At 40.5% G+C, this 24,385-nt stretch overlaps 2 protein-coding genes across 2 annotated transcripts; one reads left to right on the forward strand and one right to left on the reverse strand.

Annotated features, from left to right (window-relative positions):
- Nucleotides 1-6,836: 6,836 nt before the first annotated feature.
- Nucleotides 6,837-9,085, reverse strand: LOC120426197 (hexamerin-1.1-like). The gene is made up of 2 exons (XM_039590904.2): nucleotides 8,940-9,085; nucleotides 6,837-8,880 (listed from the first exon to the last, which is right to left on the reverse strand). Exons 1-2 carry the CDS (start codon nucleotides 9,037-9,039, stop codon nucleotides 6,899-6,901), a joined length of 2,082 nt encoding a protein of 693 aa, XP_039446838.1. The 5' UTR covers nucleotides 9,040-9,085; the 3' UTR covers nucleotides 6,837-6,898.
- A 1,292-nt stretch (nucleotides 9,086-10,377) lies between these two features.
- LOC120426198 (hexamerin-1.1-like) lies at nucleotides 10,378-12,590 on the forward strand. The gene is made up of 2 exons (XM_039590905.2): nucleotides 10,378-10,515; nucleotides 10,575-12,590. The coding sequence occupies exons 1-2, from the start codon at nucleotides 10,416-10,418 to the stop codon at nucleotides 12,554-12,556; spliced, it is 2,082 nt and encodes a 693-aa protein (XP_039446839.1). The 5' UTR covers nucleotides 10,378-10,415; the 3' UTR covers nucleotides 12,557-12,590.
- Nucleotides 12,591-24,385: the final 11,795 nt, after the last annotated feature.

The following is a 24,385-nucleotide window of genomic DNA, read 5'->3' on the forward strand; positions in this document are numbered from 1 at the left end:
GAACCATCAAAAAATAAAAACAGAAGGAAAACTAACGAAGAAAATCAACCCAAGTCTCCCAAAACGGATCGGTTCCGTCGCGAGAAAGATGCGAAATATTTGGGGCGCTCGTCTGCGAGGCGCCACGCTAATGCTGCCCCAAAATGGTCTCCAAATCCACCACCCCTCTCTTTTCTTTTTCTTTTTTGTTTCACCCGTATTGTTGATGGTTCGGGGGAGAAAAGTGTGACAGTGCGATAATAGTGTCGTACCTTCAACAATCGTTGGGAGTCGCTGTCAGCTGAGATGACGAGTAGTGCCAATGTTGTGGGGCTAGTTTGAGTTTGCTTTGCGTTGCAAACTTCACTCAATCTTCATGCTTTGATAATTTGGATGCATGGAATCACTATTTATAACAAAAGTAGTTTTAGATTTTGAACATTTATTAAATCGTTTATTTAGTTTAATGTTTGTAAATAGTAAAGAAATTAATGAACGAAAAAAATTTAAACGGACAATAAATTACGATTTTTTTTTGGTTTTAGATATTTGAATTTTAAAATTCCAGATAATTTTTATCCGGTGATATTTTTTTCATTGTAATAAGATTTTAAATGATTTTCTTCTCCCCACTGATTCTATCGAAACCGAACCTAGCTTGGAAATTGTAGAATGGTGGGAAAAAGTGTTTGTTTTTTCATTAACCGTGAAAATGTATTTGTAATCTATAGCTGTGACGAATCGCGATATTTGCACTAAAGTGAATCAACATGAACAAGACAATAAGGTAATGCAATAATTTGCGTGTTTTTTTTAATTAAATAGAAGTATTTTGTTAATCAAAACAAAAATGAAACACGATTTGTTGAAAAGTATTAAAAAAGCTTATTTTTTATTGTTGACCATAAAAAACATGTATGGTTTCATAACCTTCTGTACACATTTTTGCAACTTCTTTGTACCTTATGTAAAATTGTGGGTTGCATGATTGCTGGTTTGTTATTATAGTTGATAACAGTTATTTGCTCGTAATATAATGGAAGATTTAAACTAAGCTTTTTTATGGCATTTAAACTCTTATCTCAAGTTGGACTCCACATGAAACTTTTATCTGCTAGAATAAGCTCTAAGGAGCAGCTTTTTTTACAGGGGTAAACTTGTACAAGTTCTTATAATAATGTAGTGCGCATGCCTTGAAAAGGATGTATCGAAAGGCGTAAGTCTAGCATGTTTACAAACCTTGCAGAAATATTTCATGCAATACGTGACATGTTTCAACTGTTGATTTTTTTAAATGCCAAATTACACAAAAAAAAACCACTTTTATGCTCAATGTTTAAAAGCTAGTCTTAGTATTTAAACATAATTTTAGATTGTCTGTTCTTAAAAAGTGGAAAACAAATTAGGCCGTTGCTAATATTTTTCAAAGTGTATGTCACCCCCCCCCCCCCTTCAAAATTGGTCTGAAAAATCAGGGGGCAAAAAAAATATTTGTCCAAAAAACTTCAAAATTTCCATGAAATAAGAAGTCTAATCAACGGAAAACAATCTAAAATTCATTATTCTGCATTGATAATCAAATTTAGCATGTTTGGGCTTGTTTAAAAATGTATTGAATTTTTATGAAATTCCAAAACAGCACCGCAAAAATTTTATTTTTCGCCAAAAAAATTTTTTTTTTCAATGCATAAATATTTTGGAAACTAATGATGGCAAAACAACTGGACAGGTGTATAATGCATTTTAAAACACCTTTTTTCATTGAAATGTTGAAACCATGGGTCGTTATTTCAATTTTTATACTTTTTTATTTTTTTGCCCCCCCCCCCCCCCCTCGACTTTGGTCAGAGTCGAGGGACATAAACTTCAAAAAATATTTGCAACGGCCTTAGATAAAAAAAATGTATTTCAAAAGTTTTCCAATTTTAAAATAATAAACCGTCAAAATCATAAGCATCAATTAACTATTGATTTCGAAAACATTGAAATTATGTTTCATAGCAATTTTAACTCAACCAGTCGTAGGATGTTTATATGTTATAATGAGCTGCATCGTTAAAAAATCTTGGAATGTAATGTTGATACAATTTTTTTTATATTTCGTAAATCAAGTTGATTGAAAAGACAAGTTTGATATAAAGCTTTATCGTTTTCGAAAAAAAGAAATAAAGTTGTTATGTTTTTGCAAATATTCTTTAAAAGGAAGTTCCTTATTTTATTGGATCCATCAAATTTACAACTTTATTGGTATGAACAGGCCAAAAGCGTTTCTGGAACGTCTCAAAGAGCCCGTGTCTAGAACGCAATGTCGGCAACATTTTAATTAAGGTATGAATTATAGATGAGATAATTACACCACCGACGTAAAGCCATCGTTGATGGTTCTAACCAAAGATGAGGGCGTCTTTTTTTCGTTGGATGTTGGTCCATAAGCAAAAGATGATGTTTTTTCGTAAATCGTTTAAAAAGAAGATTTTGAAAAATGTTTAAAATTATTGATATCTTTTTGATGAAAAGTTAAATTTAATGTTTATACTAACGTAAATAACATCCCCAAAGGTCGCAACACAACTGGATCAAAAATAATCTGTCTACTGCTTTAAAATCAAGAAAAAACGTCTTCTAGAAAGCCCTTTGTCATTGTGGTGCCCGCAGGAGGCAATAGTCCACAGGAAGTTGTACAAATTCTGTTGCACAGTCTTTTTTCATCATCACCGAAAGTGATGTTGCTCCCATGTTGAGAGAAAAAAGGGGATGAAGGTTGAATGTAGTGATTTTTATGAAATCTTTGTAATTTTTATAATTTTTTTCTTAATTTCCTGGTTTGTTTCATTGTAATGTGATGTTTTTCGTCATCATTTATTTTTAACTTGCTCGATTCGCCCCACTTCCCCTAAACGCTCTCAGCCGCCAGTGCATCATCTCAACTGCAAGAAAAAGGAAGCGCGATACTTTAGAGCAAATTTTAGCAATAACCAAATATGACAAGTTGTCCAAACTGTCAACCAGCTGGAAGTGTGTCTTCGTAGAAAGATGACGATGATTTTTACAGCAAACTAAAATATTGCTTCTGGCTTGATGATGTACAACAGCTAAGTGATACTTTTTGTTTTGGCTGTGAAACAGCTTGTGCTGATTGTTTACAACATATAATTATGAAAAATAAACCAAAGGTTAATCGTTAATTGCAAATTAAAGTGCAAACATTGATTTTATTCACACCTTCAGCGCGTGTACTCAAAATGCATTTCCGAAATTTGGCTTGCGGCAAGAAAAAAACATAGGTTTATCTTAACATGAAAACGATTGCAATTCAAATACAATCAAACAAACATTTCTTCATAGCCCATACACTGCCCCTGATCGCATAAATGTCCCATATGCATTTTTATCGCTTTTGAGTTATTGATGCAGTTTGGTTCAAAATCGTGTGCTCTTTCAGAAAAGCCTATAACATCCTTTACTTTGTTCTAGAAATCGGGAGGAAATCCAGTTTGTTCGCGAAAACTTAACACGTAGCCTTATGTGTGGGACAAACTTCAAATGCGTTTTTCTCAGCTTGCTGTTTTTACATATGGGACATTTATGCGAACATGGGCAGTACAGCCGCCCTGAAGAATTATGTAATTGCACCCCAAGAGATGAGCAAATGTAAACGGAAGTGAAAATTAATAACGTTACGAATTCAACGGTTTAACTACTCCATTCATTACCAGCGTTCAAAGTTGTATCAGCGATTATTCTACCAAAACTGTTTTGTTAAAAAAAAACGTTACTTAATCCACCTTTAGGTGGTTGGTGCCTTCCTCACATTCATAAAGTCAATAGATTCAGTAAAAATAGCAACATTCCCCCTTAACATGTTTAACAACAACTTATTACTTTAACAACTTTATTACTCATTTCTTTTGATAGGGTTCGCAGACCTTCAATATTTCGGGCTCATCGGCAAGGTCTGATAAAAAACCTATCCAACGATAGTTTGCATGGAAGATTCAGACAATATTTCTATCACAATATCTGAGATACGGCCTCCAAAAAGTGTATAAATAACACTTAAGTGCTAATAACTTTTGATAGGATTGTCAGATCTTCAATGTTTTGGGCTTATTGGAAAAGTCTTTTCAATACCTTTCTGAAAATGTGTAACATGATAGGTTTTCTTGCAAAAACCACCCTTTTTGCAATCTTCCGGACATACGCCAACATCGTTTTTTTAACTTTTGAAGTACTTAACTAAACTTGCTGATTTTAAATAGAGACCTATGGGACCCCAAGACGGATCGAATGAGACTAATACGGTCAAAATCCGTTCATCCAGTCCGGAGATAATCGAGTGAAAAATTTTGTCCACCCACCTACACACATCCACATAGACATTTGCTCAGAACATGATTCTGAGTCGATATGTATACGTGAAGGTGGGTCTACGAGGTCAAATTAATAAGTTCATTTTTCGAGTGATTTTATAGCCTTGGTGAGGAAGGCAAAAAGTGTGGCGTATTTTCAGTGAAGGGCGATTCAAATTGGATTATTCAAAAATTGGTTCTTTTTGATTCTGAAAAAAGGATTTTTATTCAGAAAAATATATTTAACAAAACAATATCATTTTATTATTGTAATTTGTTGTTTTATTGGTCAAGGAATATTATTAATTTTCATTTAAGCGGTACACGCACTTCGGAAGGAACCGGTCAAGAAAAAAATCAAAAGGCCAGCAGTGGCAGCGAAAGCAAGCCAGAGAGGGTGAAGAAAAGCCCCAAGAAATCGTTCCCACTCCTTTGTTCTGCTGTTCGTAAAGCTGTTTCTTGACCCCTTTCCTTCCGATCTGCATACTAGCCTTTAACTGGAAACTATTGCTGGCAAAATTGTTTGCAGATATTGAAGTATGTTTGAAAAGGGCTTGTCACAATAAGGCAAATTGAAAAAAGAGCTTGAATTAGAGATACACTCAAAATTAGAACTGAATGTCAAGGAAGGTACTAGCCGGAAATTTACGTTTAATTTCACATTTACATTTGATTCATCAGTAACGGGACATCGGAACACGATCAACAGCGCCAGTCGGAGGAGACTGAGACAGAGCGTCATCAGGATGGCATCGTCGATGGTCGCCATCAGGCCCAGCTGGACCTGCCTCAACACCGTGCACACCACATTTAGGTGCAGCAGCATACCCTTGATCACGTCGCACGCCCAAAAAATACTGCAGGTTCAAGATCCACGCCGACAGACAATCGCAGCCAAACTCAACCCGGATGCTGCTCTGGTGCAAAAACAGCAACACCGTTGCCTGCTAAACCGCGCCAAAGACTTCCGCTCAACTGTGCCGCATCTGCCCTTCAGCCGGACCCAATCGTGGATGTCGTTCAGACTGACGTGCTTAAGCCGCGTGTTGGTCAACTGGCCAGAGTCGATCCGGGTGAGCCGTTCCGCGTGATGCACCGACAAAATCTCCAGCGAGGGCATCCTCCTCTTCCGCTGGTCTAACCGTAACGGTCAGGGACGTCAGATTTCGACCAAATTGGCACAGCTCATTCCTAGTAGCACCGCATCCGTCGCCTCAATTCCAGAATACCACGTTGAAACTGCGTCAGCGCATCAAACAGCCCGAGCAGCGAGTCCTGGGTGGCCGCCACGGTCTGGTCCATGTCCTAAAATCGTCCGGTTCGAGCTGGTCAAAAAGCTTTAAATTGGGACAGATTGGACCTACCTGGCGATTCGCGAAGCTGGGTCAGCTGAGGAAATACAAAAGTTCTACGATGCGCACGCACGACAATCGAACCCGGGCCAACTCAGGCAGCGCCCAAATTAAGAAAAACTCCGTCGTCGGAACGATTTTTTTACGCGATAAATATAAACAAACTTTGACAAACATTTCATTGGGAAGTGAAGCCAGTTCCGCAAACATAAATTGAACAGCGCAAGCACCACAAGCACCGTTTCCCCGAAAATGGTGCGGAGAGTAATTATTATTCGGTTTACATTTTTACTTTTATTAAGTTATCAACTTAGTTAATAAGTCTAAGTGTTAAGTGTCTTATTAGTTTTTTATTTACTTAAAAGTTCATGTAATCGAGACATGACGACGATTTGATTCATAATCTATACAGAACTTTTCAAGAAGAGATGCAGACTCTCATTTGAAACAATGTGGCAACCGGGCGATACGCATGCTGCGCGACTCTCGCGCGTAAGAAAAAAGATGCGGCCTTTGAGGTTATGCAAAAATCACCCTTTTTTGTAGCTAAAAAAAAACTTTTTCGTATCATAACTTTAAAAGTACTTCACTAAACAAAATAAAATTTAATAGGGTCTTAGGGGACCCCAAAACGAACAGAATAAGGCGGATCCGGCCAAAATCGGTTCAGCCAGTTCTGAGATAATCGTGTGGAAAAAAAATCATGTCTACACACATCCCCACAGACATTTGTAGAGAATTTGATTCTGAGTCGATAGGTATACGTGAAGGTATATCTAGGAGGAGTATTTAAGAAGTTCATTTTTCGAGTGATTTTATAGCCTTGCCTCAGTGAGGTGAGGAAGGCAAAAACCCATTTACGTTCGCCCAAAGCATCAAAAAACTTCAAAAGACCATCGTTTGATGGAATATTTTCCTTCCACCCCTCTTTGTTTTTTGACACCTACGTCAATTGCACCTTCGCAACGCCCCCGTTGGAAATACCTGAACTGAAGCGAAACGAGGCGAGGAGACGCAAAAATTGAATGAAAAACTTTTAATGATCATGCACGAGTTGGTTGACAGGAGAGTAATTAAATTCGTCACATTTGTCGCTGCGAAACGTTTGCTGGAATAGCAACTGGACCAAATTTATCCATTAATCGGAATCATGAAATTGAATTGTCATTTGAGTATTTTATTTATTGCGATTTCATACCAAGCTATTGTATTACAAACCTAGTAGGTTTGATTCATTTTCATCTCGTCAAAGTGATACACCATCACATTCTTGTAGTACATGTTCTTCGTGAAGAAGTAGGTAAAGTCGATGTCACGATCCAGCGGGAATCCAAGCGGCAAGCTATCCATGTACCGCGATCCAGAGCCAACTCCACAGCTGTAAGAGAAGTCATAGCTTGTAAGTTCCTGGTCCTTCAGAGCATAGTACGGAGTGATGACAAAGTAGAACGTCATCTCGAAGCCAGACGGAAGACCCTTCGGCAGCAGCAGACGATCCGGGAAGCCACAGTGAGCCTCGGACATGTCCAGCGGGAACTTTTCACCTCCCTTGTACGCCGTCATGATCTTCTTGTACAGCTCAACGTACGAGGTACGATCCTTGACGCTCCAGTAATAGTCACGAGAGTTGCGCACGATGGTGTTCTTTCCAGCCACAAAGTCGTACAGATACTGATCAACCTGGAAGAAGTACTTTCTCAGGTGCTGCAGCTGCTGCATATCGTACATCTTCGGTCCCATGAACATGCGGACGACACCCTTTCCGGCGAACTCCGACATCACATCCATGGTGTACGAGAATGGCTTGTGGTTGATGCGCTTTTGGCGAGCCAGCACCGAAAAGTCCCAGAACTTGTCCGACGAGAAGCCCATCGGGATGATGTTGCTGATGTCCGAATCATAGTACTCGAAGTAGGTTGCCAGCTTGTCGAATGCAACGTTCTTGATTTCTAGTCCCTTGAAGTTCAGCTCATCGAAGGTGTAACGTGGAAGCAGATCCTTGAAGTGCCAGTAGAAGCCCATGATCTTGAAGTACAGCTGGTAGAACAGGGGATCACGCAGCGACGTCTCGAAGTGCATCAAGGAGCTTGGCCAGACCTTGGATCCGGTGAAGTAAAAATCGCTGCCGCTGAACGCGATACGGGTAAGGATTTCAATGTTCTTGAAATAGTCATCGTTCAAGCTGTCCGGGTTCGAGTTGATCATGTTGCCGAGATAGTCGATGGATTCTGGCTTGCGGAAATCGATGACCGTTCCGTCGGGCATCGTGTAGGTTCCGAGGTCGATCACTTGACGAATGCGTTCTTCGTAAGACTTGAGCAAATCAAATTTGAAGTAGTTTGACTTGGGAATGGTGTAGTCGTCTTTGCGACCGTTGAATGGCACTCCGTTCCAGTAGCTCAGCTTTGGCCAGTATCCGGTTTTGATGGGTTGATCCCATGGGAACTCGCCAAGCGGTTGCAAAAAGTTGGCTTGACGCTCCAAGTAGTAGCGAGCAAGCAGCTGCTGGTACATGTACAGATATTGTTCTCCGCGACGATCCTTGAACAGGTTTAGTCTGTCGGTGCCCATGAAGATCGGATAGTCCATCATGAAGTAGTAATAGTACGAGTTGAGCCCGATGTCCTCGGTGAAATAGCTCAGCTTTTCCTCTCCCATGTATTCAATCGGATATACGGCGGTATAGTTGGAGTAAACCACGTTGTACTTTCCGTTGCTGGTGAAGCCAAACTTGGGCTCGTACATCTTCTTGAACATGGCCTTGTGGATCATGTCGGTGTTGAAGAAATAGTACGGGTAGATCTCATAGATGGGTGGCAGGACGAAGCCCTTCAGCTCGGGACGCTGGAAGACGGCCATGGTCAGCGCGTAGATGAACATTCCCTCGTTGACATTTTCACGAGCCCAAACGACGTTCTTGTAGAAAGTGTCCCAATCGGCCGAGTTGTAGAAGAACGTGAACAGCAGGTAGGTCTGCTTCATGTATGTCAAGTTGTAGATGGTGAAGATCTCACCCTTGGTCAGGAAGCCCAGCTTGAAGTTGTCGAAGAACTCCACCACCTCGTTGTAGTTGATGTACTTTGATTCATCGGCTATCCAGGTCTTGGTGTACGGGAGATATTCCTCAAACATGAGCGGCAGCTGGATGTTGCGCAGCATCTCGAAGAAGAACTTCTGCTTCATCAGAAAGTCTTTGTCGGCTGGCGAAGAAGAGAAACGGTCAAGTTATCACTTAGTGCAAGCGCTTCGAAATACTCACCATACTTGATATCACCGACGGCACGCTGACCAGTGGGAATGAATCCAGCACAGGCCACAGCGACCAGGCAAAGTGCAACTGCTGCTGTAGACCACCTCATCTTGACTGCTTGCAGTTTGAGCACTGCTCTCAGAATGACCCGAAGGATGGTCCAGTACAAGCTTTTATAGCTTGTGGACTTGAACCACTATCAAATAAAACTCTTAATGTACCTCTGCTCAATCTCAAGTCATTATCAATTTCAATAAAATAAATGAAAAAAAGTATTGTGTTAAACAATATTGATGAAATATACATAATTCTGCTATAAGTTACATTTTCGAAGACGAGTCTGACTAACTGATAGGTAGACGGTCACATGTATTTTGAATAGCCAAATAATCAAAATAAATACGTGTTGCATAGTCAGTCTAGCGAAAAATCGTCCGATAATGTAGCTGGCTGAAATATTTAAAAAAACGCATGATGTGAAGTCGTTTTTATAGACAAGGGTCAAGTTTCAACACCAATAATCGTCGAGAGATTGCAAAATTTATTTTCAATTGGCTAAAGCAATTTAAAAATAAAAATTACTGACCTAACATAATAAACATGATCGAAACGGTGGCAAATAAAGAAATAATGCATTTTTGCAACATAATCTCAAAAGCAGCCTTCAATCAGCATGGCTCGTCAATCAAAGGCACATGGCTCGAGCACAACCGAAGCATTCACAATATGTTTCCAGCCTTGTGGTTTTAATTTCAAAAAGCGTCATTTTTATGCTCCAGATAATGATATCAAAGTATGTTCACGGATACCTGGATATCGGCACGTGAAGCTTCCCCGCAGCTCGTCCGCTTCATCCGCTAAGTTCCCCTTCATCTGAGCTGTAACGAGCGAAAAGGGATGAATATCGACACTCACACGAACCACAATTTACACACCCACACCCAACCCATTTACTGCTCTCTAATGGGTAAGCTTAGGTCGGATACAGGATATGATGTGGACGATGTATTTCCTCCTCTCCAGGGCTTTGGCACTGCCGGGAACATCATCTAACGGTCGCTCATCCAACCGACTCGTGTTTGTGTATTTGAAACGACTGAATGGGTTCCAATTACTTCCAGATGAATGAATTTTATTTTTAAATTGAGGTTTATAGATTCGTAGTCCATCGAGAAAAATAACATTCTGCAGCATCCATTATAACCTTCAAATTTTTTTTGCCAAAAAGGTGTTTGATTAAAAGCAAACGTGATTACAAGGTCAGTTGCTTTTGAAAAACAATTGCTCAAGACAATTATATACATGTGCGATTGCATCATTCTTCTTCATGGAAAACAGAAAAAAAGCAGCGTCTAGGCGAACAAAAATATTCTACAAAACAAATGGAATTGATAACCAGAGATTTAACGTCTAGGTATAAAAGACCCAGGTGGACCACCCCCAAAAATCATCCTGAGAACAGTGCTCAATCGGAGAGGGCTCAAGATGAGGTGGACTATAGCAGCAGTTGCACTCTGTCTGGTCGCTGTGGCCAGTGCTGGATTCATTCCCACTGGTCAGCGTGCCGTCGGTGATATCAAGTATGGTGAGTATTTCGAAGCGTTTGAACTAAGTGATAAGTTGACCGTTTCTCTTCTTCGCCAGCCGACAAAGACTTCTTGATGAAGCAGAAGTTCTTCTTCGAGGTGCTGCGCAACATCCAGCTGCCGCTCATGTTCGAGGAATATCTCCCGTACACCAAAACCTGGATCGCCGATGAATCAAAGTACATCAACTACAACGAGGTGGTGGAGTTCTTCGACAACTTCAAGCTAGGCTTCCTGACCAAGGGTGAGATCTTCACCATCTACAACTTGACGTACATGAAGCAGACCTACCTGCTGTTCACGTTCTTCTACAACTCGGCCGATTGGGACACTTTCTACAAGAACGTCGTTTGGGCTCGTGAAAATGTCAACGAGGGAATGTTCATTTACGCGCTGACCATGGCCGTCTTCCAACGTCCCGAGCTAAAGGGCTTCGTCCTGCCACCTATCTACGAGATCTACCCGTACTATTTCTTCAACACCGACATGATCCACAAGGCCATGTTCAAGAAGATGTACGAGCCCAAGTTTGGCTTCACCAGCAACGGAAAGTACAACGTGGTTTACTCTAATTATACCGCCGTATATCCGATTGAATACATGGGAGAGGAAAAGCTGAGCTATTTCACCGAGGACATCGGACTCAACTCGTACTACTACTACTTCATGATGGACTATCCGATCTTCATGGGCACCAACAGACTCAACCTGTTCAAGGATCGTCGCGGAGAACAGTATCTGTACATGTACCAGCAGCTGCTTGCTCGCTACTACTTGGAGCGCCAAGCCAACTTTTTGCAACCGCTTGGCGAGTTCCCGTGGGAACAACCCATCAAAACCGGATACTGGCCAAAGCTGAGCTACTGGAACGGAGTGCCATTCAACGGTCGCAAAGACGACTTCACCATTCCCAAGTCAAACTACTTCAAATTTGATTTGCTCAAGTCTTACGAAGAACGCATTCGTCAAGTGATCGACCTCGGAACCTATACGATGCCCGACGGAACCGTCATCGACTTCCGCAAGCCAGAATCCATCGACTATCTCGGCAACATGATCAACTCGAACCCGGACAGCTTGAACGATGACTATTTCAAGAACATTGAGATCCTCACCCGCATCGCGTTCAGCGGCAGCGATTTTTACTTCACCGGATCCAAGGTCTGGCCAAGCTCCTTGATGCACTTCGAGACGTCGCTGCGTGATCCTCTGTTTTACCAGCTATACTTCAAGATCATGGGCTTCTACTGGCACTTCAAGGATCTGCTTCCACGTTACACCTTCGATGAGCTGAACTTCAAGGGACTAGAAATCAAGAACGTTGCATTCGACAAGCTGGCAACCTACTTCGAGTACTATGATTCGGACATCAGCAACATCATCCCGATGGGCTTCTCGTCGGACAAGTTCTGGGACTTTTCGGTGCTGGCTCGCCAAAAGCGCATCAACCACAAGCCATTCTCGTACACCATGGATGTGATGTCGGAGTTCGCCGGAAAGGGTGTCGTCCGCATGTTCATGGGACCGAAGATGTACGATATGCAGCAGCTGCAGCACCTGAGAAAGTACTTCTTCCAGGTTGATCAGTATCTGTACGACTTTGTGGCTGGAAAGAACACCATCGTGCGCAACTCTCGTGACTATTACTGGAGCGTCAAGGATCGTACCTCGTACGTTGAGCTGTACAAGAAGATCATGACGGCGTACAAGGGAGGTGAAAAGTTCCCGCTGGACATGTCCGAGGCTCACTGTGGCTTCCCGGATCGTCTGCTGCTGCCGAAGGGTCTTCCGTCTGGCTTCGAGATGACGTTCTACTTTGTCATCACTCCGTACTATGCTCTGAAGGACCAGGAACTTACAAGCTATGACTTCTCTTACAGCTGTGGAATTGGCTCTGGATCGCGGTACATGGATAGCTTGCCGCTTGGATTCCCGCTGGATCGTGACATCGACTTTACCTACTTTTTCACGAAGAACATGTACTACAAGAATGTGATGGTGTATCACTTTGACGAGATGAAAATGAATCAAACTTATTGAAACTGCTCTTATGAATAAAACTTCATAGATATTATGATCAATTTAAACGTGGAACATTTTTTACTAGAAATTAGTCACTTGTTTAAACATAAACATTGCAGTTCTACCTTGGTGCTCCGAGTTCTGATGTTCCCTGACCAAATCCAATTTGCCAAGTTTCCAGCTTTTAAATCATCTAATTGAATATTTGATTAAATAAGCTAAAAGTTAGAGCAAAAAAAAAGCGTCTCGCGGGAGGAAAACTCGCCACGTGCTTCACGTTTCCGGAAGTGTATTTTTCTTTCCAAATTGTTTCCTGGCCCAGTGCTCCAAGGAGTGGGAAAATTAAGAGGGGGATAATTTTAAAGCGACAAACACCGCAACAAACTTTACCTGTTCCATCAAGTGACGCGAAATTGTTTATGTGTTTGCGACGAGGAAAACTCACAAATTTTTCATCGTGGCTGAAAGTAATTATTCCAACGTCGTTTAAGGATTTCGGTTGAAGATTTTGGCACCCAGTTTTAACTTGTGCGCAATTTGATTACTTGTCAAATTAGTTTACTTAGGATCAGAGGTTCGTCAGCGCAATCAACAATTTTCTACACATAATTTCAATTTTAGATTTCCTAGATAGAACATTTGAAAAGAATATGATTTTTTTTTGTATTTTCAATCATCTTTCTTATTTTAGAACCTCTGTTAGCAAATACAATTATAAACTTTTGCACCTTACCAAAAAGTATTTCCGTGAGACTGTCGGTGACATTTTAAATTTATCACTAATGGAAAGAAATGAGGTCACCGCGAGGAAGCGCTCCCTGCACTAACAATCTCATCCTGCTGCCTGGGAGTCAATTATAAATTTAGCAATCGACGCTTCACATCTTAACGTTATTAGTTAAGTGGGTTTATTCTTGTGACCAGCGTGTCCAGTTCAGTTGTCGGAATTTTCCCCAAGCATGGTAGATCTCCATCGCCAACATGGTGTACGGCACGGATTCCTTGTAACTGAGCTCCGGTGCTGCTGACACGCTTGTCACCACATTCAGATCTGTGTGACTAGGTGGGTCGGTATTGCTTCCTGTGCTGCTGGTGTAAAGTCTTTTTTTGCGTAAAAATAAGGGGTCACATTTGTTTTTTTCAATTTTAGGACTTTATTGTGAGGTTCTAATTCATTAAGTTTTACTTCATACGGATTTTTGCGGGGATTTTTCACCATTTTTTTAATTGCTGCGATTTCGTGTACGCAACCCCTCCTGCCAAGGATGTGTATGAACTTCGAATGCCTATCCTTTCCTCTTGGCCAAGTGGTGGACTCTAATGCAATTATTTTGCTTATTAAGTTATGAGAGGAGAGCAGCTCGCTTCCGTAAATTGAATTTCCTGCCATATCCATTTAAAGTTTCAAAAGAGTGTGCCGCCTTCCCATCATCATCATCGTCGTCGCCACCACTGTCAGTCAGCAAGTGCTCCCTCTCTAGTGAAGACACACACCCTGGTAAGGGAACATCGAGGCGAACGTCAACAACCGGTATCAGTAGCATATGGGCTTCCGTTTGGCGCTTCCTGGGCGCTGCCACTGAAATGCACACTGCGTTGCTGCCACCGTCGCCCCGAGCAGGGTTAAATAACACAGGAATACTAAATGTTGGTATTACTTGGGCAAACAACAGGGACGAAATGTGCCATTGGTGTCCCTGTAATAGATGGTAAAATATCTTGAAATCATAAAAACATCTTTTATGTATAATACCACAGAGCAATTCTGTACGGAATATGTCATTTTACTTTTGTATTTTTTTATCCGACTGAAACTTTTTTGGTGCCTTTGGTATGCCCAAAGAAACCATTTTGCATCATTAGTTTGTCCATATAATTTCCCATACACATTTGGCAGCTTTTCATACAAAAATGCCAATTTTTCAGAAATTCCCAAAATGTGCAAAAAATCTTTGACCGAGTTATGAATTTTTGGATGCAAAATCGAATTTGCAATCAAAAAGTACTTTAGTAAATAGTAAGTTAGATAAAGTGCATCGTTTTTAAGTTGTAGCCAGTTTTAGGTATTTTTTTGAAAAGAGTCGTAGTTATTATTTTTTTTATAAATTAGTGCCCATATTTGCCCACTTTTGATAAAAAACATTTAAAAATGTTTTTCTATATTTTGCTTTTTTGAACTTTGTTGATACGACCCTTAGATTGCTATGCAAAAATTTAAAAACAGGAAAATTGTTGTTTTCTAAGTCTCACCCAAACAACCCAGAAAAAGATTGAATCGACGTTACACCTTATAATGTGGCCCTCTTAAACCTTGCGGTTTCGTCAACGAATCCACATGCGTGTATGGCGTCATCCATAAAATATGTCACGCTAAAATCGGCCAAAATTAACCCCCCCCCCCCTCCCCCCTATGTTACACTATGTCACGCTGGCTCTGACCCCCCTCAAAAAGTACGTCACGTTTTGCTGGACCCCCCCCCCAACCATCTTGTTTTTTTTGTGAAGATTTTGCATGATTTATATAAAGTATTATTTTAAATTTGGGGTTTGATCGGGAAAGTTTTTAATGTTGTAGTGAGAGAAGTCTCCATATTTTTTTTAAAATCTGATGATTTAGGCATATTAAATCTATTATCAAAAAACTCAGTTTCTTAAAGCCTTGAATCGTGTTTGATTTATGAGTAAAGTTTATCAAATATTAAATATTTTTTAGCTATATTTTAAGACTGAATTATCAGTATTCAAGAAATAGTGTAGCGTGACGTCGCAGTCTCACGTATCCCCCTCTCCCCCTTGTCACACTTTGCCACACTTGAGACAACCCCCCCTCCCCCCCTAGAGCGTGACGTACTTTGTGGATGACGCCTATCGTTCTTTTTGCGACAAGACTCCGCCGGGTCTCCTAAGGGCACGGGGAGTGGGAAAGGGCACACTTCAAATTTTTTTGCGTCCTCCTCGGGATTTGAATTGGGGACCTCTGGATTGTGAGTCCAGTGCGCGATCCGATTGATCCACACAGGCAGAAATATGAAACTTTCGTGAAATTTTCCGATCTTTTCGAAAATAATAAAGGGACCATCCATAAACCACGTGGGCATTTTTTGGAGATCTCAACCCCCCCCCCCCTTGTGGACAATTGCCCATACAAAAAATCTTTTTTGTATGGACCGTGGACAATCGCCATACCCCCCCCCCCCCACACTAAAGTGTCCACGTGGTTTATGGATGGTCCCATAAGAGCCAAACATTCAATATTACGCCCTTTGAAATGTTAGTCTTGAAAAAAAAATGTTTTTTTTTTTAAAACATCGGAAAAAATTCACGAATGTTTCATATTTTAACATTGACAATCGGACCATAAGTTGCTGAGATATCGACATTAGAAAATGGTGGGTTGTTTGGGTGAGACCTGGGTGCTGAACAGAGAGAATGCGTAACTTGATTTTCGAATGATCCCACTTTGTTTACATCTACAAAGTTGGAGTCTGTTCAAGCACAAGCATGACTTTTTTCTTACTGGTAAATGAGCTGTTTTATAAAAAGAAGTACAATGTGTTTTATTTGTATAGTTTTTGACATTTTTTGCTGGAAAATTGTCGCGTTTCGATCGGTTAGAAGAGATTTTTCTTTTTTACGGATAACGAAAAAAAGAGGCGAGAGTGTCATTCTGCAATGTCGTAGATAAATTCCCTGGCTAATTGTGGAACTCTGCAGCTCTTCCTGGTCCAGCGAAAAAACATCGCTAATTCTAGCGAAGCTGATCCAACAAACAGAGAAAATTTTCACTAAACCAGGTTTTCAAACGGAATCAAACAATAAAGACAGCTTTTGGACGGATACAACCGCATCATAAACAACTTCAATTCATAATTATAAAAAATGACGATCTCGCCTTCAACTTTCTTAAAATTTCTTGACTTCAACTCTAGGTCCTCAAAAGCCACACATTTTTCATTCATGCAACAAAAAAAAAAAAAAAAAAAAAACAATTTTAAAGATCGATAACAATACTTTCAACTTTTGGCGAACAGTAAGTTGGTTCCACTTTGACAGTTCAAAATTGAGGCCGTTTTGCGAACCACTATTCAGCACCCAGGGTGAGACTTAGAAAACATCAATTTTCATGTCTTTAAATCTTTGCAAGTCAATATCTCAGTAACTAAGGGTTGTATCAGAGAGAAGGGAATACTCTTTGGTCTTATCAACTAAGTTCAAGAAAGCAAAATATAGAGAATTTTCTCAGCTTTTCAAAAGTATTTTTTTCAAAAGTGGGCAAACATGGGCACTAATTTAAAAAAAAAAATAATTACAGCGACTATTTTCAAAAAAGGTAACTAAAAATGGCTATAACTTGAAAACGGTGCACTTTATCAAAATTTCACTAAAATAATTTTTGATTGCAAATTTTATTTAACATCGAAAAGTGAAGTTTTTGTGACCAATATTTCGTTTTTTTTAAAATCAGTTTTGATTAAAAAATTCATAACTCGGTCAAAGATTTTTTTCCCGTTCGGAAATTTCTGAAAAGTTGGCATTTGATGTCCCCTAAAATATATCAGAAAAAAAAAAAAACAAAAATAGTGTTTTTTCAGTAGTGACAAAAAAGTGAAATTAAAAATCACCTATTTTTTTCTACTGTGGATTTTTTTTCAGTGTAGTCCTTGTCCATAGCTACAACTTTGCCAAAGACACCAAATCGATCAAAAAATTCCTTCAAAAGATACAGATTTTTGAATTTTCATATAGCATTTTTGTACTGCTGCCAAATTTGTATGGAAAATGATATGGACAAACTAATGATGCAAAATGGTTTCTTTTAGCATACCGAAGGCACTAAAATAGTTTCAGCCGGGTTAAAAAATACAAAAAAAACGAATGAACGAAATCTCAGAGAATTGCTCTCTTGCATAATCGTTAACAGAAATTTTAATGGGTTCAGGAATACCAACATTTGGTAGTGATACCAAATGTTGGTCCCCTGTTATTTACCCATGCTCGGAACCTTCTGCGGTATCTACATGTGGGATGTAAAAAACGGTTATAGTGAGTGCTGGCTGGTGATTCGACGACGACGGGAAGTAATTGAAGGGAAGATACTTCCGGCGCGAGGTACGGGGGCAAAGTCACGGCGCCGGGGAATTATGCAAATTTTCTAAATCTTATTTACAGGTGCAAGCATTGAGATTTATCGTGTTAGATGCGTTTTACAGTTGAAATAATATTTTTAATATGAATTTACGATTGCCCTTTTAATGAAAGTTCAAACTTGAATTATTTTTCTGAACTATCAGATTAAAGGATACTTTTGCATGTTTTTCTAAAACTGACTTTTTTAAAATTTATATCAATTGAATTAAACCGAATTCAGTATTAAAGTTTTTATGTAAACATATTGCAGTCTTTTTATATATTTGCACACAAAAAAAGATAAACTGGTGAAGCTATAGCTACATTTTAAAATTGATTTTTTGACTAATTAAAACAAAAAAAAAGCGTTACCTATGGTGGCGCTTTTAAATTGAATCCAATGCACCAACTTTTGAAGAAAACTCAAATTTAAACAAATTCAACGTTTAGTAGACTAAAGTGCCGAAATTTCCTAGAATGCAGAGCGATAATATTTTGGCAAGCACTCGTGTGTGTGATCCATATCAACAAAACTTTTCCTGTTTGCTGTTGCTTACTTTTGGATGCTAATTGGAACTCAAACAGTTTCACTTCTCACCCAGGATCTGTTGGTGAGTTTGTTATTTCGGGGAAAGTTTCTTCTCGGGCAGGAATGTTGTTGGAGTGGAAGTTGTCACTTTTTGACGAGAAATTTGCTCGTTTTTGCTGTGATATTCAGTGAATTGAATCTTGAGCAAAACACGTTGTCTTTTTGTTTACCTGATAAATTGTCATAATTTTGAAAATATCTGCACTATAAGAACCGATGCATGTCGAAAAAACACCAAACTCTCTCTATGCAGGTCGGTGCAAATCGATTAGCGCAGCACTGCTAAACCGTTTTGTAAGTGGAATTATGCACGGAAACAGCAGTCGGCAGCTTCACACATCCTTGCTCGTACCGAACAAATCCTGGCAAAGTGCTTCTCTGCCACACGTGGCAGGGAATGCAAAACGGTCGCAATGTTTAATGCAGTGTTTTTCCACAACCACCAGCAGACATTCATTTTTCACTCTGAACTGTGAACCTTGGATGTGGATTTTACCAGCAGGGATGGGAGGAAAACCAAAAGTCTCTCTGTTATCGCTTGGCCTCACTGTTGTTGTAACTTTATTCGGAGAACGCCTCCGAAATATCCATATTCATAACCACTTGGAGACATGTTGGTACACAAACGCTCACACACAATCACATGCACAGACTCACACATTCGTGTGTGAGAATATAAATAGATAAGTTGAGAAGCGAGCAAGGTTCATCTACAGTTGAAATAACAACAAAAAAAAAAGGTGCAGGTGGTTATGTTACACATGACCAGTATGACAAAGAACTTTGCAAGATGGTTGTTGAAATTTTCGATTACATTGTCTGGTCCAAATTTCCCAAGATTCACTAGATTCATAATTACCATAAAGTTTGATACCCATATTGCCCCTACTCTTATGGTTCGGCAAATGTCCCCCCATCGGAACATCCCCGGGGCCTCCGGCCACTTCGGATTGTGGCCACTGCTGCTGAAATGTCAAATTTCATATCCAGTATCAAAAATCATAAAGTTTGATACCCATATTGCCCCTACTCTTATGGTTCGGCAAATGTTCCTCCCCCCCCTCGGAACATCCCCCGGCCTCCAGCCACTCCGGTTTATGGCCACTACTGCCGAAATGTCAAATTTCATATTCAGTATCAAAAACCATAAAGTTTGATACCCATATTGCCCCTACTCTTATGGTTCGGCAAATGTCCCCCCATCGGAACATCCCCGGGGCCTCCGGCCACTCCGGATTGTGGCCACTACTGCCGAAATGTCAAATTTCATATTCAGTATCAAAAACCATAAAGTTTGATACCCATATTGCCCCTACTCTTATGGTTCGGCAAATGTCCCCCCATCGGAACATCCGCGGGGCCTCCGGCCACTCCGGATTGTGGCCACTACTGCTGAAATGTCAAATTTCATGTCCAGTAGCAAAAACCATAAAGTTTGATACCCATATTGCCCCAACTCTTACGGTCCGGCAAATGTCCCCCCATCGGAACATCCGCGGGGCCTCCGGCCACTCCGGATTGTGGCCACTACTGCCGAAATGTCAAATTTCATGTCCAATATCAAAAACCATAAAGTTTGATACCCATACTGCCCCTACTCTTATGGTTCGGCAAATGTCCCCCCATCGGAACATCCGCGGGGCCTCCGGCCACTCCGGATTGTGGCCACTACTGCCAAAATGTCAAATTTCATGTCCAGTATCAAAAACCATAAAGTTTGATACCCATATTGCCCCAACTCTTATTGTTCGGCAAATGTCCCCCCATCGGAACATCCGCGGGGCCTCCGGCCAATCCGGATTGTGGCCACTACTGCCAAAATGTAAAATTTCATGTCCAGTATCAAAAACCATAAAGTTTGATACCCATATTGCCCCAACTCTTACGGTCCGGCAAATGTCCCCCCATCGGAACATCCGCGGGGCCTCCGGCCACTCCGGATTGTGGCCACTACTGCTGAAATGTCAAATTTCATGTCCAGTAGCAAAAACCATAAAGTTTGATACCCATATTGCCCCAACTCTTACGGTCCGGCAAATGTCCCCCCATCGGAACATCCGCGGGGCCTCCGGCCACTCCGGATTGTGGCCACTACTGCTGAAATGTCAAATTTCATGTCCAGTAGCAAAAACCATAAAGTTTGATACCCATATTGCCCCAACTCTTACGGTCCGGCAAATGTCCCCCCATCGGAACATCCGCGGGGCCTCCGGCCACTCCGGATTGTGGCCACTACTGCCGAAATGTCAAATTTCATGTCCAATATCAAAAACCATAAAGTTTGATACCCATACTGCCCCTACTCTTATGGTTCGGCAAATGTCCCCCCATCGGAACATCCGCGGGGCCTCCGGCCACTCCGGATTGTGGCCACTACTGCTGAAATGTCAAATTTCATGTCCAGTATCAAAAACCATAAAGTTTGATACCCATATTGCCCCAACTCTTATTGTTCGGCAAATGTCCCCCCATCGGAACATCCGCGGGGCCTCCGGCCAATCCGGATTGTGGCCACTACTGCCAAAATGTCAAATTTCATGTCCAGTATCAAAAACCATAAAGTTTGATACCCATATTGCCCCAACTCTTACGGTCCGGCAAATGTCCCCCCATCGGAACATCCGCGGGGCCTCCGGCCACTCCGGATTGTGGCCACTACTGCTGAAATGTCAAATTTCATGTCCAGTAGCAAAAACCATAAAGTTTGATACCCATATTGCCCCAACTCTTACGGTCCGGCAAATGTCCCCCCATCGGAACATCCGCGGGGCCTCCGGCCACTCCGGATTGTGGCCACTACTGCCGAAATGTCAAATTTCATGTCCAGTAGCAAAAACCATAAAGTTTGATACCCATATTGCCCCAACTCTTACGGTCCGGCAAATGTCCCCCCATCGGAACATCCGCGGGGCCTCCGGCCACTCCGGATTGTGGCCACTACTGCCAAAATGTCAAATTTCATGTCCGGTATCAAAAACCATAAAGTTTGATACCCATATTGTCCCAACTCTTACGGTCCGGAAAATGTCCCCCCATCGGAACATCCCTGGGGCCTCCGGCCACTCCAGTCCAGGTGGTGGCCAGCTCCAATGATCGACTCCCGCGACTGTCATGTCTTAGCTGGTCCTTGCCTCCAAGCCATCTGCTCCCAGACCTCCAGGCCGTCTGCTACCGGGCCACCAGGCCATCTGCTTCTGATGTGTTCTCGTCGACGTCCAGCAATAGAATGAATTTTCGGGACCGACCGAGCCGAGTTTTGTTGGCTCGTCGACGATCCGAAAATTATGAGGTGGAGTGGGGGTGACTTTAGATACATCAATCTCACGTCTCTCGATTGACTGATTGGGAAACGTTCGTTCATCCAACCAGCGTGCACCAAAAAGAGGGGAAATTTGCCGAGAGGGGAATTCGTCACGTAACGTTTTCGCTTCGCGAAAATTTTGGATTGACACCACGTATAGAAACCTTAGGACAAAGTTCTTTGTCAAAATAATGTTTAAGATCTCAAGTAATTGAAACCAACAGTTAAACTACGAATATTGAACAAAATTTGTATTAAAATTATTCCTAATCCGTCAGATTTGACGGTTCGTTCAGATTTCTAATAAGAACACGTTGTTTTATAATTAGATTAATCTGTTTATTATGTAAAAAGTGTCAATAATGAACTATAATAATAATAATAATAATGTTTATTATGTAAAAATATTTGTTCCTCTGGTCAGGTTTCCTCAGAATTTATTTTCTCAGTTTTTGTAATCCAGTAGTAATCCAGCTGCGTGTAAAAGGCCTGGGTGTAAAATAAATATTGCATTATTTTGTGCAATTTTATGTGATTTTACGCCCTGAAATATGTAGCCCATCAGTATGGGAAACCTACTTGACCGAAATGTCAAGCTCATATATGCGTTTATCCTTACAGCTTTTCATCGGTCTGATGGCCGAGTGGGCCAAGGCGCCAGTCCCCTTACTGTTGGTGCTGGGTTTGAATTCCGTCTGCTGTAACTTTTTTTTTTGTGTTTGCAAAAATTGTACATGCAGTGTGTAATATTAAGTGTTTATTTTGACGAAGGTGATGTGCATGCTTTTGCATGAGATTTTACGATCGGATTTTTTGCTGTGTAGTGTAGAGTAGTCATCAATGAGACACGGGGAACAATGAGAAAATGGCTCTCACATGACGTAATTTCAACCAATCAGGCTCATATTCGGGGGTAAAGTGTATCTACTAGATACACGTCTGCCATAATAGTGGCTTTGGTTATGGACGCTCCCTTACAAAGTTATTCATACATGTTTGCTATTAACACAAAAACTAATATTTCTCCAAATTTCTTTCGTCAATTCACAGGGCATGAGTTGGGCTACAGTGTCCTTTTATTAGGTTTGACCAAAATTTAGAATATACCCCGAATCCAGGGCTGTCTCATTGTTCCCCACTCTTTTCGGTCTATGGGTAACAATGAGACACTTTGATTTTTCTTCATTAAATTTTTCAAAATCTATGGAAATCTTTCAAAACATGAATTGGAAGTGATTTTTGGCATATTTAATTAGTTTGAACTTCATTTAACCAAAAATATAAAGTTATTTGGTAAAATATATGGATTTAACGAAATTTAAATACTTTTTAGTAAAACTTTTGTCAATTGAAGTTTCATGTTGACAAAATTGCTTGAAAATGTTCAAAAAAAGTAGGTGTGACAAGATGTGACGAAGGAGGGAGGGGGGTTTGCGAGACTGTGACGTCACGCTAGTTTTTTTTTATGATTGCCATTGCATAATATTAATTCGAAATGTACACAATTAAATTTAATCCTCTTTTCTAAAATTGTTTGCTTACTATTATTTAGAAGTACCGTCATCAGGGGTGACATTGGGTCTGGGGAGTGAGATTGGGTCATACAAATTTCTGCTTTTTTTGTATGACCCAAACTCACCCCCCAGACCCAATGTCACCCCTGATGACGGTATCACATTATAATTTATTATATAGTCACATTTTTTTTCAGCTGGAACTTCAATATTTTGCAAATTCTTGCTTGATAAAAATAAATGCTTTGAAAGCAGGGTGTTCATAAGAAAACTGCTATAAATGGTTTGAATTTATTAGATACAAAGCTGTGAAAAACAGTTTTCAAGATTTTTTAAAACTTGAATGATATACCAGGTTTTCTCATTTTTTAGAGATACAAAACTGTTTATTCTAACAAAATAATAATTAGACAACTTATTTTTGTCATATTAAAATTGCCAAAAATACCAAAATTATGAGAGTTTAAAGATATAAAAACTATAAAAAATCCCATCGAAAACATGGGAGGGGGTCTGGCAAAATGTGACGTACTTATTGAGGGGGAGGGGGGTTCAACCTTGTGTGACAAATTGTGACATAGGGGGGAGGAGGGGGGGGGGGGGTTAATTTTTGGCCGATTATAGCGTGACATACTTTATGGATGACGCCCAATGATACAGTAGAATAACTCTGGCTGTAGACGTCAGATCGATCTCATATTTTGGTCAATGTTAGAACACATTAAAAGAAAGAAAAAGCAACAAAAATGATAAAAACATGCTGATGAAAAAAATCCAAAAATCGTTGAAAGTTAAAAACCAAAAGTGTCTCATTGATGACTACTAGAGTGTAACAAAATTGACATTTTTGCGGGCATTCAGGGGTTTGTTCCGGTGAGCATACTGAACCCAAATCCCAAATATGAGCTTGATTGGACGTAACAGGAGCTGGCGCTCCGCCCTTCAATTTTAAATGGGATTTAACCCGTAAAAATACTTTTTTCAAAAATGTCTATTTTTGAGGCTTTTTGGCCACCAATGCGTGTACCGCCATTTGATTTTGCTGTGGCAAATTTTTTCGAAAAAATGACAAACTTTGAAGGTCTGTACCAAGCTCCAGAGTGCTCCAAATTTCAATGTTATATATACCAAAAGATGCGCAAGGATCTGGCCTACACGCAAGTGATGTTTTTGGTAAACGCATTGCTGGCCAAAAAGCCTCAAAAATAGATATTTTTGAAAAAAAGTATTTTTACGGGTTAAATCCCATTTAAAATTGAAGGGCGGAGCGCCAGCTCCTGTTATGTCCAATCAAGCTCATATTTGGGATTAAGGGT

Source organism: Culex pipiens, chromosome 3, assembly GCF_016801865.2.
Source record: "Culex pipiens pallens isolate TS chromosome 3, TS_CPP_V2, whole genome shotgun sequence".
NCBI classification, from domain to species: domain Eukaryota; kingdom Metazoa; phylum Arthropoda; class Insecta; order Diptera; family Culicidae; genus Culex; species Culex pipiens.